The 16399-nt window shown below is 44.3% G+C and overlaps 1 protein-coding gene across 1 annotated transcript; it reads left to right on the top strand.

Moving 5' to 3' along the window:
- Window positions 1-7178: 7178 nt before the first annotated feature.
- Window positions 7179-14189, top strand: RPS6 (ribosomal protein S6). The gene is made up of 6 exons (XM_074953453.1): window positions 7179-7324; window positions 8301-8432; window positions 10498-10708; window positions 11526-11672; window positions 12969-13126; window positions 14035-14189. The coding sequence occupies exons 1-6, from the start codon at window positions 7319-7321 to the stop codon at window positions 14128-14130; spliced, it is 750 nt and encodes a 249-aa protein (XP_074809554.1). The 5' UTR covers window positions 7179-7318; the 3' UTR covers window positions 14131-14189.
- The last annotated feature ends 2210 nt before the right edge of the window (window positions 14190-16399 follow it).

Here is a 16399-nt window from a genome sequence, read left to right as displayed (position 1 = left end):
AAGAAGACATTCGGTTTCAATAAGAATACCAGAAATGACCATGCGTACTAAGAAATACCAGACAGATCAGTGCAGGGAGTGGATTAAGTGGTTCAAGAGCAACTACCAAGAAAGCCAGGGATGAGGACTGCACCTCTGGGAACTCCCTATCATCCTGTCTCTTTTAGGAGAAGTTTGATCAGATGCATTGAGCACTGAGCCCCCCAGCGGTTCACAATAACCTGGTCAGCAATGGCAACCTTCTGACCTCTGAATCTTGTACACCACCAGAAGGGAGCCAGCAGCTGCCAGGTCAGTGAAGTGATCTAGTGAAGTGACTCTGGTGCTCACACCAGTCCCCAAGGAGACTTTGCTGCCAGAGCAGCTGCAGCATGTCCACACTCAGAGGAGCTGTTCGATGACCCCCTGGAGGAGCAGCCCGCTATGGAAGTAGAAGCAGAAGAGGCAAAAATAACTCCAGTGCCTGGTAAATATTTTGGCTCCATGTTTGTTGTTATTAATACACAAATGGGAGAGATTTGTGATTTATGAGCCAACACAATTTTTATTACAAACCATGGGTAGGAGTGTGTATCCACTAATGGCGGAATGCACGCCTCAGCATTTTGGCATCTGCTCCCTCTATTCACATGGCATTAAAATGGAGACTGAGAAGTGCAAACAACAGTTAAGCGGTTAACATTAAATTTTTACTAGATATTTGTATGTTCTTACAAAGATATGCTGGAGTGTTAAAAGTAAGAACCTTATATTGCCTTTCCTTTTTGTATGCTGTGCAGTACAAATTGGCCACGCCACAACATAACAGGCTACCTGTAATCTGTACGGGAAGAAGGCAGAAATGTAGTTTATGGGTGATTAAATCCACGTCTAATAGGGCTGGAGGGTTGTATGTAGTCCAGAAAAGTTTTGAGGGAGAGGAGGTGGCTGTGCAGTTCTTTGAGAGTCCGTATTATTGTGTGTGTTGACATGTAGTCCATGAGCAGATGTAGTCACAATAGACTGTATCATAAGCCGTAGGGATGCAGTAATCCATGTGGATGCTAACACAGCATCCTGTTCAGGGTATCATGGTCTGCACTTTACAAATGCTATACTTTTAAAATTTCACCTTACCGTTATGTGTACATTCTTTGCACTCTGCTTAACTTAGTTATGTCCATGGAGTTTCTGGGAATCAAATCGCTTCTCTAAGAATATAATGAAAGCTGGGTTTACAAAGCATCAATTTTTGGCCTTGAGATTCCACAGGCACTTTTCTCTGAGGATACAGTGAACCTTTTTTGAAGTACTGCTACAATAATGTGCTGTTTGATGGTGGCTTTCACTCCCTTCCACCTGTGCAGGCCCTTCCACCTCTGCAGCTTAACCACACTCCAGCAGAAGCCTGAGATTTCTAACGGTCAAAGAGAAAGCATTTCTGCGATGAACTTAAGGTGGACATCCTGGACAGGGCCAACAAGCAGATACAGTACCAAAGGGAAAAGAATTCATGGCAAGTGGAAAGGCACAGACAGGCTACTGAGTGCAAGGAGAGAATGGAAGTAGGTCAGTTGAGAGTTGCAGCACAGTTTCGGGAGCAGGAACATTGCTTGAGGGAGGAAGACAGAGCATGGCGGAAAGACCTGTTTGAGAGGCTGTAAGGGCTAATGGCCACAAGAGTTCAGGCTTCTGCTCCACCTGTACCACATCCTGAGCCCTCTCCATGGTACCATGTCATGCAGACTAGGAACACATTGGACAATACAAAAGTTGGGTGGCCCATGCAACCAAGACTGAACGCTAGTAGCTGGACAGGTCAAATACACCCCCAGCAGTCCTCCACCCCCAGGCATCGTCACCAAGTTTACACTAAATGTGCTAGAAAGGGAGGCCCAGGGACATGCAAAAGTAGGGAATTTATTTGTTTGCACTGGCTTCACTGTTGAATGTTTGGGTTATGCACTTTATTTTATTATGGATTTTGGTGTTGGTTTATTACTGGTGTTTTGGTGTTCTAATGGCAGCTGGCCTGGCTGACAATGCTTTAATATTGTTTGGTTGGGTTTTTTTTGTAATAGACATGTTCACAAATAAAGGCTTTTATTTTATTATAAAAGTTTATTGCCATCATTCCATCACATCATATAATGTGTATTTCAAAGAATGAAGACATGATAAGGCACAACTAGGAAGTTTTATCCAAATACAAGTTCTTCATACATCGATTCAGATCAGTCCATAATGAAAATCCACATTTCAAGTCACACAAACCACTGTCTCCACCCCACTGGATAAGCAGTTATCGCATCCACAATTAACCATTCGTGACAATCACACACACTCCATTTGTAGCATTACAGCAAAAGTACTTCATTTATTATAAAAATTACTGTACAAATACACCCATAAAATGTACCATTCTCCCTCCTCTGCTGGTCCAGGCAAGTCCATAACACAAGTGCTCAAAGTATCCATGATTTCTGTTGCCCATGTGTATCCTGCTCCAGCTATGATAAGTGTACCTTCTGGCTGAGTGTACCGGTTCAGCAATCCATTACTGTCATACATCCATTCAGTGCCAAATGGCTCATCCTTTGGATTCACAAAGATTGTGAAGCACACAGCAAGCCACAATAATGCAGACTGCACTGATTACAGTGGTGTACAAACAGTTCTGTAAACAGGGCCAGTGGGATTTCAATCCACCAAATGCTCACTCATTCTATACCTACTAAGGGTGTAATTAAACCTTCTTTTACAGGGTCTCTGTGAGGAGGATGCAGTTTCATAAGCCTAAGCAAGGTGGTTTCCTCTAGAATAACAGTGGGGACAGTTACTCCGTTTGACAATATCATGTGGTCAGAACAGTGTCCATGAAGTTAGACTCCCAATCAGTGGAAAACCCTGGCATCGTGAACTTTTTCAGTGCAGGCCATGTTGGCATCCATATATCAGACTCTGTAGTTCACAAGGGCCTGCATTACGATGTAGTACCCTCTGTGGTTTATGTGCTCCTTGAGGAAGGCAAACTATGGGCACGAGTCCCATTCATGGCCCCGGCACAATCTGGATACCCCATTCTCTCAAAAGCAGCATTTACTTCAGCGATATTGTTTATATCCACCAACTTGGGGTAAGTCACACGCCTGACTGCCTCAGAAACTTCCACCACCACTTTACCCATGGTTGACTTTTCAACACCAAACTAGTTAGCAACAGACATGTAGCAGTCTCGGGTAGCCAGCTTCCAGATGGTTATAGCAACCCACTTCTAGACTGACATGGCTGCCCCCCGTCTGTGTCGTGATGCTGGAGGGTTGGGGCAAGCTGCTCACAAAACTCCACAAATGTAGCTTTCTTCATGTGAAAATTCTGGAGCCACTGCTGGTCATCCCAGAGTGATGAAGTGATCCACCAGTCTGTGCTTGTGGTCCTGTTCCAGAAGTGCTGGTCTATGGAAGGGGCATCAGCGGTTATACTGAGAGTTGTGAACAGCATCAGCCAGTTCAAGTCTTCTATATCTGTATCGTCCTCCTCCTCCTCCGACAGGTGCTTGAGGTAGGTCAGAAAATACCACCAAAATGTCCACCAGCATCTCATGGATACTCTGCCAGTTTCCTGAAACAGGAGTGTAAGCCCAAGCAAGACAAGGTCTTCAAATAGTGACTCCTTCATGTTGCTGGCTCCAGTTACCAGGAGTGTGCAGACTCAAAAGATGGCTCAGCAGGATGTGTTGGTAGGCTGCAATGACATCTTGTAAAGAGCCAGGGGATGGACAGTCAACTTTACTAAAGTGTACCACAAACAAAGGGCTAGGGCAGCTACAGGTGGGGAGAGTGCTAGGAAGCATGGGATAGGCTTGTTTGACTTGGGTCTGCATAGTGTCGTGCTGACGCATAAGTGTGGGTGTAAAACTTAAGTCCAGAAATTCTAAATCCAGGGTTAATATTCAGTGTGGACGCTCAAGCCTGAGTTTACAAACACTGAGCCTGAGGGCTCAAGTCCCACAGACCCCTGGGCTTACATTGCAGTGTAGACATACCCAAAGGGCCAGAGGGCAGTCCATGCTCCATGGCTCATTCAGTCTTTGGTGTCTCTGTTGAACGTGCAAGCAATTAGTGCTGATTATGGTAGTGGTTTTGTGATGTGTACACTTGTACGCTAGGAGCTGAACAGAACCCATAAAAATCTTTCCCCATGGACCATTGAACATTCATCAGATGCTTATAAGTTTTGGTTACTAGTGTCCTGGGCTAGATTGAACCAATGCTCTAGAGTGAAAGATTCCATGTCCCATTATTTTTATGAAATATTCTACAATATATTTGCTAGCACGTTAAGAAATAATATAAATTAGAACACTTGTCAAAATAAATGAACAGAACACATTGTCATGAGGCACCTTGGATGCCTTTTTTTACTGTATTTACTGGATATTTTGCAAAATTTATGAGTTTATCATAGGTGTCTCCATCATTAGTGTGAATTAGCAATGTTCTACACTAGGGGCCAGATTCTTTGCTCTGGGTGAACCATGCTTATTGCAAGACTGGAGGACGAGGAACCAAAGAGGGCAATGGAAACTTTAAGCATTTCTTTTTCTGTTTCCATAGCTGATTCCAGAAAAGGAGACAATTTACATCTTCCTTCCTTCCTACCTTTATTTGGCTCATGCCACTATTTTGTATTCAAAATATTTGTTCACAAAATACTTGGAAAGAAAATAACCGGATCATTACTTCTGCCCTTTTCCAATATGTTGGGTGATCTCAGAGAAGAAAGCCTATCTTTTGCATATCTGCTAACATGTGAAAGCTATAAATATGAATACTGGAGGGAAAATCAATTGGGGCACACCTGTATTGAAATATCAAACACTCAGATATTTGAAGGTAGAGAACGAAACAAATATTACTAAATAACTGGAACTGTCCCTCCAGAACAGGAGTAGCTGTGTGCTTTTAGGTCACTGTGATTGTTGGATATCTAGCACTAGGACATTTCACTTACAGATTGAACTGCTGTATTCCTATTGTTCCATTAGCACGGAAACTAACTCATATGAAGTATCCTTAGGAGGAACCTTTCAGGACACAGGAAAAATCAATGTGTAAACAAACAAATGAGCAATGAAAATGTTAACAGTAAATATTGTTACAAGTAGTGTACCATAAGCGAAGAGCCCACTGTAAGTACATCATATGCTAAGTTCTCTTTAAGCTGCGCAGCAGGCTATCAAGGGCTGCCCAGGCAGGGAGAGGCGCCTCTCCCCCGGCCCCAGCCTCGGAGCTGCCGCAGCCGGGAGAGAGAAGCCTCTCCCCTGGCTTCTATGGAGAGAGAGGGCTGGAGGGAGTCCTCGCTCCCTGCCGCAGCCCCAGGACAGCCTGCACCTCAAACCCCTCCTCCCCAGCCTCACCCCAGAGCCCTCCCCCTCCCCCCCGCACTCCAACCTTCTGCTCCAGCCCTTAGCCCCCTCCTGCACCCTCAACCCCTCACCCCCAGCTGGAGCACTCAACCCCCACACCCCAACCCTCTGCCCCAGCCCTGAACCCCCTCCCGCACACGAAACCCCTCATCCCCAGCCTCACTCCAGAGCCCACATTCCCAGCCAGAGCCCTCACCCCCCTGCATCCCAACCCTCTGCCCCAGCACTGAGCCCCCTCCTACACACCAAACCCCTCAGCCCCACCCCTGCCACACATCACCTCCACATTGGTGCACATAAAATTCATTCCGCACATGGATGTAAAAAATTAGAGGGAACACATACACTGGTCTTAAATCAACATAATCCTGTTTTTACCTTCATTTTGTATCTGTTTCCCTGCTGACACCAACACTTAGCCACAGCCTGTCTTTCTTAAATCTTTCTGAAACTCTCACTCATCAGACTGCACCACACAGCTCTCAATCTCTCCAGTCCCAGCTGTCAGGCATCCTCTCCACCCATTCCAGGCTCACAGGCTGCTGCTCTACTATTTCTGGATCCACAAGCTGTTTTTTGGCAGCTGCAACAGACTGCATTTCCTAGCCCCGTTATGGCTGATCTCTTGGACTCCTACATCTAGTCTCTCAGACCCCAACAGAACCACATGCCCTAGCATCCAGATGTGACGGTTCATAAAGTTAACAGACAGAAAATTGAACAGGGACAGCCACTAGTTCAAGCCAACAGTATGATAACCATTCAGTTTGAAGTTAGGTGAACATTTTTTTCCCTTCCATGTTTTCATTTATTCCTAATAATGGGCAATACTCTCCCCTGTGCCTCCACAAAAGGAAGATATCCAAACTGTTGGAAACCAGCCTGTGTTGTACAGTTGGGGAACAGGGGGTCCCCAGCACGTTTCCCTGGCACACTGAGGAAACTCTTCCGCTGCCTGCAGGTTATTGAGAGCAAATCAGAAGAAGGTGGTGTCAGAAATAATCTGTTCTCTACAACACATCCCCTTCAGACCCAGTGGATAGTTGAGCATGAACACGCGTGGACTCCCAGGGGCACTGGTCACCGGCGGCCAGGGGGAGAGCCCGGGCCCTTTGCTGTGACTTTTGAATTCCGACCTACGTTTGGTGACTGGGGCTCTGAAATAAGGACCCGTCTCGGGCCCAACGTTTATTACACACAGAGGCTCTGTGGATCTTGGGAGAGACACTGGATAACGGGGCGACCCGGGCAGAGGGAGGGGCAAGGAGCAGGACATGTCCCAGTGGAACAAAGAAGCGGGAAATTCCACAAACCGCATCTCACGGAGTTTCCTGACCCTGGCCGAGAGGCAAGCACGACCCATTGTTGAAGCGTTTGGCACCGGTGAGACACACACCTGGGCTGGCGTTACCACTCACCGAGGCACCTGTGGGGCCGCCTGGCGGGAACCAGGCCTGCCGTGGGGAGCTGGCGAGGGGTCTGTAGCCTCTCACCGTAACCGAAGCACCCCCTGCACCGGCTCCGAGTTAACTCTGCCTTGGGAGGGGGTGACGCCATTTATCTGTTGCCATGGCAACAACCAGCTCCCTCCGGGGGCAATGAAGGTACCTGCTAACCATAGAGCACGCGGCATACACCACCACGGGGGACAGAGCGGCCACGAGCATCCCTCCCCTTCCCTTCCGGTGCGAGAAACACACCAGCCGCGGAAATCACTTTTGCCATTGGCTAATCTCGGTCACGTGGCACTTGTGTCAGGCAGCTGCCCAGGACCGCGCTCCCTGTCTCGCGAGACTCCGCCGTGTGTCGCTCGGCTCTCTCGCGAGATCCCTGCGCGCCTATGTGTGTCGGGGTGAGCGGAAGTAGGGCCTCTTTTGCCGTGGCGGAGCCGAGGGGAGCGGCTCGGCGAGGATGAAGGTGAGGCGAGCGGCCGGGCAGGCGCCTCCGCCTCGGCCGGCGATGGCCCCGGCGCTCGGGGCGGGACTGCCTGCGGGAGGCGCTGCCCCCGGGGCTGGGCTGGGGAGTGCGGCCGCGGGGCGGATGGGGACGGATTGTCCGCAGCGTGGGGGCGGGCAGGGAACATGGCGGCGCTTCCCCCCCCCGCCACTATCCCTATGCGCGCCGAGCTCCCCCCGTCCCGGCGGGGCGAAGCACATCCCCTGGGGCCGTTTGAAGGGCGCTCCCTGGGGCAGCCCCCCGGTGCGGGTTGTCGGGCTGGCCCCGTCCTTACTGCGCCTCAGCGGCCTCCCCCACAAGGGCGAGGTGACCGGGGGGTCGCTCTGCGGGGCCTCTGTAGCCTCAGCTCGGGGTCGCTTCGGGCGTTTGGCAGTGCACGAGGCCTTGTCGAGCGTGCCTTGAGCGCCGGGGCGGGGGGGTGTCATAGAATCATAGACTATCAGGGTTGGAAGGGACCTCAGGAGGTCATCGAGTCCAACCCCCTGCTCAAAGCAGGGCCAATCCCCAATTTTTGCCCCAGATCCCTAAATGGCCCCCTCAAGGATTGAACTCACAACTGTGGGTTTAGCAGGCCAATGCTCAAACCACTGAGCTATCCCTGACCCCAGAGCCTGCTGCCTTGGTTCTGCCCCGAGGAGCTTGCAGCATCTGAGCACGTAGCTTTCAGGACATTAAGGTTTAACTCTGAAGCAGTTTGCTAACCAGTTAAAGGAGTGGACTGACTGAGGAACAGAAGTTAGTAAGTCTCTGAAGATTGAGGAGTGGGTGTGATTTTAACTATGTTTTAAAGTAAGAATATTGAAACAAGTCACAAGGAATGTTGCAGTATCAATTGAAATAGTAAGTTGGTTTTCGGGGGGCGGGAGGTAATATGAGCTTCATGGGATGAGAGTTTAGCTCTAGAAAATACGTGGGTTTATTTTGTTGTTGTTCCTAGCTCAACATCTCTTTCCCAGCCACTGGCTGCCAGAAGCTCATTGAGGTGGATGATGAGCGCAAATTGCGTACCTTCTATGAGAAGCGGATGGCCACGGAAGTTGCTGCTGATTCTCTTGGTGAAGAATGGAAGGTAAGAATTAGGCTAATCTACTGAAAACTTATTTTTGGCATATTAGAGGCAAAGTGAGGCATAAGAAATAAAACTGAGTAAATATTCAGTGTCTCACACTACTTGCATAGAGAGCATGGGGTAGGTAGAACCTGGTGTAATGATGCCTTGAAAACAAGTGTCTCAAAGTTATATTTAGTTTGAGTGACAATTTTTGTTTTTTGTTAAGTTGTGTTTAGAGTATCTGTTTCACTGCTCTCTTCAGCTGCCTATTTGCTGTTCTTGGTCTTGCTCTCCTATAGCTTGGCTGTTAGAATGGAGGAATGAGGAAAACAGGCATTGCTAAGGAACATAATTAATGCTCTTTGCAGACCTGAAGTGTCTTGCTGTGCAATGAAACAGTAAAACATTAAGAAAAATGCTTTCCATTAAAAGTAAACCACTAAATCTGTATTTGGAGGATAGAATTTATACCATAAATTGAGCTGTAGGAAAGGGCACTCTTCTAATTTAAGAATGGTATCATTAAGGTTGATTGCACATACTCAGTCCGTGTCTCCCCCCCCCCCCCCCCCCCAAAAAAAAAGTGTGGGCAGCAATTCACTGTTAACACTGTCTACACAACTTAAAGGACACACATTTCTAAAACTAAGGTTTTAGGTTTAATATCAAAGCTTTCATCTGCTTGCTAAAGAGGGTGTTTTTAGAACAGTTTTTCCTGGTTTAAAGAGAGACATGTGAAACATCAGGGCTCTGTGCCTAGCTCTGCCACAGGCTGACCAACCTTGGGCTAGTCATTTCATCTCTACCTCAGTTCCCCATCTGTAAAACTGATAACTTTTCTGCCTTTGGCTTATCTTGTCCCATTAGAGTGTAAGCTCTCTAGGACTGAGGGTCTCCCACTATGTATATGAAGCCTAGCACAATGAGGTACTCATCACCCTTGCCCTCCAAGATGCTGCTGTAACACAAATGGCTAACAGGGAAAAGATTATGGAGAAAGTAAATGTCAAGCCCACAAAGTAACTAGAAAAATGAACCATGTTTTCTGTAATTGCTTTAAGTAATGGTAATCAACCTGGGGTCTGATGACTGTCTAAGTGGTCCATGAAAGGGTATCATTACCATAGAACAGTGGTTTTCAATGTGTGGTCAGTCCCTGGACCCTGGGGAGTCTGAAGACTGAAATTTCCAGAGGGGTGTCTACCCCTTCATTTGGAATTTAAGGGTCTGCAACTGAAAAGTTGAAAACCACTGCTTTAAGTTATAGCAGTCTTCAGTGGTATAAAGTTTCAGACTACTGACTTAATTGCTTGAGCCAGCTGTGTCAAATATATATTTTCCTGGCATAGACATACTAAAGTGTCATTCTGTAAACTGAGCATTGTGTTAAATTAAACTGTACCATGAAGATTGAACAAAAGTTTTTGGGATTTCAGACCATATTGTTTAGATCTCTGATTAACAAGTGTCAAACTAAACATACTTTCAAGTTGCACTAAACAAAATTCAACTTAGTATGACTTTGGCTAAAATTTGCATGTAAACTAGACTTGTGCTCTCCATTGATATGGGGCTAAAATGATGCTAGGGTATTTTTAAAGCTTCCCCCCACACACACAAATTTGTTCTACAAATCCTACTAAATTGATGGGACCCATGGTTTTGCTTATGGTTAGTGTTACTGTCATTCAACAGTCTTAGTTGCAGTGTACTCAGAATACCTATTCCATAGCTCCTAAAGGCGATGCACTAGAAGAGACTTTGAAAGGCCACTAATTCAATGTGAGAGACCAGCAAGACTCTTTGAATAGTTTCTCCTGTCATGTTTGTGTCCAGCACTGGCACTGAAACTGTACAGTACTTTGAATTAGATTTGTTGAAAGCAAGTCTATTCGGCATACTGCATGTAAATTGTCTGGAACACTTGTGGATGGAGGCTGTTTTACAAGGAGGCATTGGTATAAAGAACACAACTATGGAATTTATAAAAGACGGGTGTGCTGACTTTCTTGTTTGATGGAAACAAATCCTTTTAAGGACAATTAAAGGAATATGACGTGCTGAGATGTCGTCATCTTAACAGGGATATGTTGTCCGCATCAGTGGTGGCAATGATAAACAAGGCTTCCCCATGAAACAAGGTGTTCTGACCCATGGACGTGTCCGCCTGCTGCTCAGTAAGGGCCACTCCTGCTATCGCCCCAGAAGAACTGGAGAAAGAAAACGCAAGTCTGTCCGGGGTTGCATTGTTGATGCCAACTTAAGCGTCCTGAATTTGGTCATCGTAAAGAAAGGTGAGAATCTATCTTGAAAGAGCTTGAAACGCTGGTGGACTCCTAAGAATTCTACTTGTCAGATCTGAAATAATTATTTTTATACCTAAGATCACACAGCAAATTAGACTCTCGTCATTTTGTATTTGATGTGAAAAAGTAAGCTGTACTGTACATGGCTTAATATACATGTGGGAGGGGGGTCCATTTAACCAACACAGTAGTTCAGTATGCTTTTGGTGATTAACAGACGGTCCATTTCTAAACGGAAACGTTTTTATTGCTACCAAGGATGATAGGATGAAGTAATCTTGTGAAACTTTATCACAATAATTGATAGCAAAGCTTGGGGGTCGACTTGAGACAATAAAGGCTAGTAGGCTCAAATGTTGCCCTATCTTTAATATCAATGTGAACTTTTTTAAATATGTAACTGTCAGGCTCAAACAAATGTGTGTTGGAATTTTGGCAAGTACACACAGTCTTAGGCTTTGTCTACACTGGCACATTTAACTTTTGTTGCTCAGGGGTGTGAAAAAACACCCCTGAATGACAAGTTTTAATGATGAGAAAAGCATTGGTGTGGACAGTGCTTTGTCAGCAGGAGCCATGCTCCCCAGGGACAAGCTACCACCCCTTGCTGGAGGTGGTTTTATTTTGGTGCTGGAAGAGCTCTCTCCTGGCAAGAAAGAATGGCTACACAGCTCACCTTACAACAGTGTAGGTGCAGTAGCACAGCTACACCATTGTAAGATGCACAGTATAGACATAACCTTAGTTGCAAGCAGCCCCAGCATTAAAATCTAGAAGGATAACTAATCTGACAACTTTCCCAAAGGTGAAAAGGATATTCCTGGACTGACAGATACCACTGTGCCTCGTCGACTTGGTCCCAAGAGGGCTAGCAGAATCCGCAAGCTGTTCAACCTCTCCAAAGAAGATGATGTGCGTCAGTATGTGGTGAGGAAACCCCTGAACAAGGAAGGTGAGACAGATTCTGAACTTTGTGGGTTTGTTACTTGCAACAGGCAGCCACACTTCTGCAGTGATTAGAAACCCTACTTTAAAAATCACACTATCTGAAAACATTCTACCAGCTAGATCTTGAGCTCACTGTCCATAAAAGCACTGACAAGTATCAGTAATTAGTATTGATAAATTTTAGCTAGAGCACCCTTTCTTAGTCCCTAAAAAGTCACTGGGGAGGTCACTGTTAAAGACCTGGTGGACTCTCTAGATGCATCTGTTGGTACCACTGGTTCACAATGTAATTTTCAATCAATGAATGAGGCTGAATCTGACATTTTAATCTTACTGTGGTTGGAAGTCCTCCCACAGAACATTTTTTAAACCCAAATATCTTCTTTGGCAATTTAAGTGCTACAGAGTCAGACCCCCCTCAAATTTAGATTTTCCAATTGCTTCAGTAGCATCTTGGGCCACAAGACTAGCTTTGCTTGGAAGCAGTGCTACTTAAGGGATGTGCTCTTTGTAATGAGAATGTATTTGTCACCTTGAATACTTCTCCCCACAGCTTTTGCCTTTTGCATCCTGCTACTTCTGCACCATATTGAAGGTGACCTGAGAAAATAGTTCAATGTTTCATTGAACAAGTCAAAGACAGTCAACCTAAAGATCACTTATCTGAAATTAGCTATTCACACAACACCTGCAGTTACAATAACCAGAATTGTTGGTTTACTTTGTATTTTACAGCAGTTTAATCTATTTCAGTCGCACACAGGACTTTTTAAATGGAAGATGTGGCTATTCACGCAAATTGGCAGGTCTTGAGTTTGATATACTTACAACAGCTTGATTTCTTTTAAGTTGACTAAACTTTAGGCCTCTCTAGATGCATGTACAACAGATCAGACTAATGCTAAAAGAGTAGCTTGATTAAGATGTACACTAGTTAGGGGAGGGCTTTCAAAAGCAACAAGGGATTTTGAACATAATCCTAACTGACTTGGGTGACTTGTGCTCAATCATTTAAATGTTTGAGACTTCCCCTCTAGTTAAATGGGAGGGAAGAATAGCTGTACTGTTCAGATGCTTTGTGTTCTGAAAAATTTGCTGCAAACAAATGCAACAACTATTGAAAGCATCAAAACTACTATTGACATATTAAAACGAATCAAAGACCTGAGTTTGCAAAATAAGACAGGAAAACACATTGCAGAGGAACTTGGTTCTTTGTTTGTACTATTGAACACTTCTGTTTGATTTCCATAAACACTAAATATAAGCTTTTCTACTAGTAAATTCATTTCCTTCCTAGGCAAGAAACCCAGGACCAAGGCTCCTAAGATCCAACGATTGGTGACTCCCCGAGTTCTGCAACATAAGCGCAGACGTATTGCTCTAAAGAAGCAACGAACTCAGAAGAACAAGGAGGAAGCAGCAGAATATGCTAAGCTTTTGGCCAAGAGAATGAAGGTATGTCTACTCCTTTTGAAGACAGCTATGGAGGTAGCTCTCTAGCACCACAGCAGTCAGTCTATTACAGGACAAAATCTGACTCCTACACTGACTAGTAAAGACTTCTGTGCTGCGCCTTTCAGGAGTTCGCAAGCAGATAGCAGCCTGGCTAGCTCTAATGATAGACTGGCTATTCAGCGCAACTTGTTACATTGCTCAAGCTTTCTTTAACCATTTTAGGAGTAATGAGACCTCTTGTCCACATTACATGCATAAGCTGCGTGTAAATGCTGTTCCAGTTAAACCATTTTCTAACGTAGTTCGACAGTTTGGATTGCACATTCTGGTACAACAGTTTTTTAGCAATCACATTGTAGGCTGGGGACCCCATGTAAAATACTGGCCCTTGAACATAATTTTGTCTTAACTAGCAATGTTAAACTGACTTAACTGGAACAGTCTTTTAAACTCACTTCCCGAACTCTTAAGGCCCAGTGCAGGTAGGGTTGGAGAGTTGAAATCAAGTACCCACCTGTGAAGGGTAAGGATTATTGATTGAATTCCTTAGCTCCAAAGTTGACTAACTGGGATAATATACATTGAAAATACAGATCTTAGAAAAAATATCGTTCAAGTAAATCACCATGGTAGTGTGGTGTAAATCGCTGTGCTGAATAGTAGAAATAATGGAGCTGTTTCCATATAGCAGCCAAGAAAGGGGCATCTAGAATTCAGATGTGGAAGGGGAAAATACTGGGAACAAGAGTTCGAATGTTTAAAAGGGGTTCTTGCTTTCCGGTTGGACACATCAGATTGTGCTTTAGATGTCAAAAGCAAGAGTGTTCCTTCATCTTTACAGAAATATATCTTATTCAATTATAACAGTATTGTGCATTACTCACTGGGTGCTGCTTTTCTTTTTAAAGGAGGCCAAGGAAAAACGCCAGGAGCAGATAGCCAAGAGAAGACGACTGTCTTCATTGAGGGCCTCTACATCTAAATCTGAGTCAAGCCAAAAGTAAAAGATGTAAATGATTAAGAAAATAAATCTTTTATGGTGAAATTGAATTTTTCAGTGTGTTTAGTAAAAATATGCTTGTGATGCTCTGCTCTTAGACTTATACTCTATTTTGCCACTGTTAAATAGGGAAAGTAATGTAACTCCCATCAAAAAGGTAATTCTTTCAGAGAAGGTTCTTCATGCAGTCACATCGAGGGTAGTTAAATTAGTAATACCAATCTTCATAAGTATTAGATTGAATAAACTCACTTTCTAGTCAATACTGCTAGCATTGTTTCCTTTTTACCTCAAATGGGTTTTTACATAATTTTTCCCAAAATCTTTGATGTAGAAGCTTGCATTACAACTTGCATTACAACCTTATTTTTCTCTATCCATGGTCTCTTCTCCTACTTAGCAAAAAGGCAAAATAAACATGCACACAAGCATCTTCTCAAAGGACAGATTTAGGCCAGATGGTTTGACCTGTTTAACATAGGCAGTAGAGGAGTGGTTCTCAACCTGTGGGCCACTTACTGCCCAGTCAGAGCACAGCTATGGCCCCTGTGATATTCTCAGGGTCATAACTAGGGAGGGGCACCTGCCCTAGGTAGTCAGCAGGAGGGTGCAAAAATGGAGTGGTTCAGAATCAGGCCTAGAAACATTGGCAGGAGGCCAGGGTGCTTAGTGCTGTGCCCACACGTGCACGCGCCCCCCAAGCAGGTCTAATGACTCTGGCTGGAGCAGGCTCTAAGACTAGGGGCAGGGCAGGCTGCACTGAGTTAGGAGGAGGGGGCTGGGGATGCAGGGAGGGTGGTATAGCTAGTGCATGGAGGACACTAGATGGTGAGGCTGGGGGAAGTTCCTATTTGAATGTCCAACAAATAGTTCAATGCAGGGAGGGGGCAGTAGAGCTCCTGAAGGGGAACGTATCTAGAACCACTGCCAGTTAAATTTAATTTTTTTCCTCCCTCTAAATGTTTGGATAAAGCCTTTAACTTATACAGTATTGACCTGTTCACAGATTGACCTGTTCACAATTTCACATGAGTTTATCAGAATGTTCACTCAGTCAAATGCACCAACACTGAAATTGCAAAAAAAGAGTGCATTTTATGCACCATTGCAGAATTCTGTTTGCCCTCTTTCTTGGCTTGCAGCAAGTAATTTTCTTTCCTGACAGGTGACTAGAATAGTATTATAGTTAAAAGCTGCAGGAGCTATTTATGGCCATAATTCCTTGGCAAGGACCTTGATTTTTAGAGCCCTCTTCCCACTCCCCAGAAAGAATCATGCCGTTTGTCACCCTAGACACCCTGCTAGTAAACAAGACTAAACTTTCAGTACTTGATCTGTCTAGCATAGCCCATTAAAATAGTTTAACATTGTTATTCTATAGAAACATACTTGACTTCCCAGTTCTCAAGCAAGACTTACTGATTCAAGCAATACTTCAGTTGTTTGCTATGACAAAGCCGTGCCTAGGCTGACAGATTTTCATTATAATTTTCATTAAGGCTACCTTGTAATTATATGGTTGAAATTTCACACATCCACTGAATTCAGGTTTCCACAGCAAACATCTCTGCTAAACTGCAGACTGATAAAGGCATGTTACCATATATAGTAATCAAACATCTGCACAAAGTGGAGTCACAGCTATTGTGGGTATAACACATAGTTTGGGTAATTCAAAGTTAAGTTTTTAGCTATAACTGGATTAACTGGGGAGGGTGGTGACACTTTTTAAAAATGTCAGTATGCTGTACACTTGCCCAAGCTGAACCCACCATTTTAAGTTTATTGCTGTTAAAGCAATTTGACAAAAATAGAACTAAAAAAGGGCATTCCAGATAGCAGTTGTACATATTTTATTTGGAGAAATAGATGTTTTAGCTATACAAAATTCAGAACAAAGCACCAAGAAACATTGTCAAATATACAAAAATATTAGAGAAATAATTGTTAGATCAAAGCACAGTAAATGTCATTTTTGAACAGTTCACAAAGACTCTCTAAACCAGTGCAAATATTGCATTAATAGAAAACTTCCCAACTCATTTAGTAAATTGATAATTTATTCACACTACTTTTTATCCTCATTAACCTAGTTTATTTTTAAGCTCCTAAAAGGAGTTCAGTGTGCTTGTAAAAACAGGAAATAATCCCTTTTTTGGCATCATTGATTGATGCAGAACGAAAGAAAAAAAATATCAATTTGTTTTTCTAATATGCATCACAAAATACAGCACAGTAAAATCAGAACAGTACCCAACTCAACTGTTCAATTT

Source organism: Natator depressus, chromosome 5, assembly GCF_965152275.1.
Source record: "Natator depressus isolate rNatDep1 chromosome 5, rNatDep2.hap1, whole genome shotgun sequence".
Taxonomy (NCBI): Eukaryota; Metazoa; Chordata; order Testudines; family Cheloniidae; genus Natator; species Natator depressus.
The sequence above is the reverse complement of the archived record's forward strand: the minus strand, read 5'-3'. Positions and strand labels throughout refer to the sequence as shown.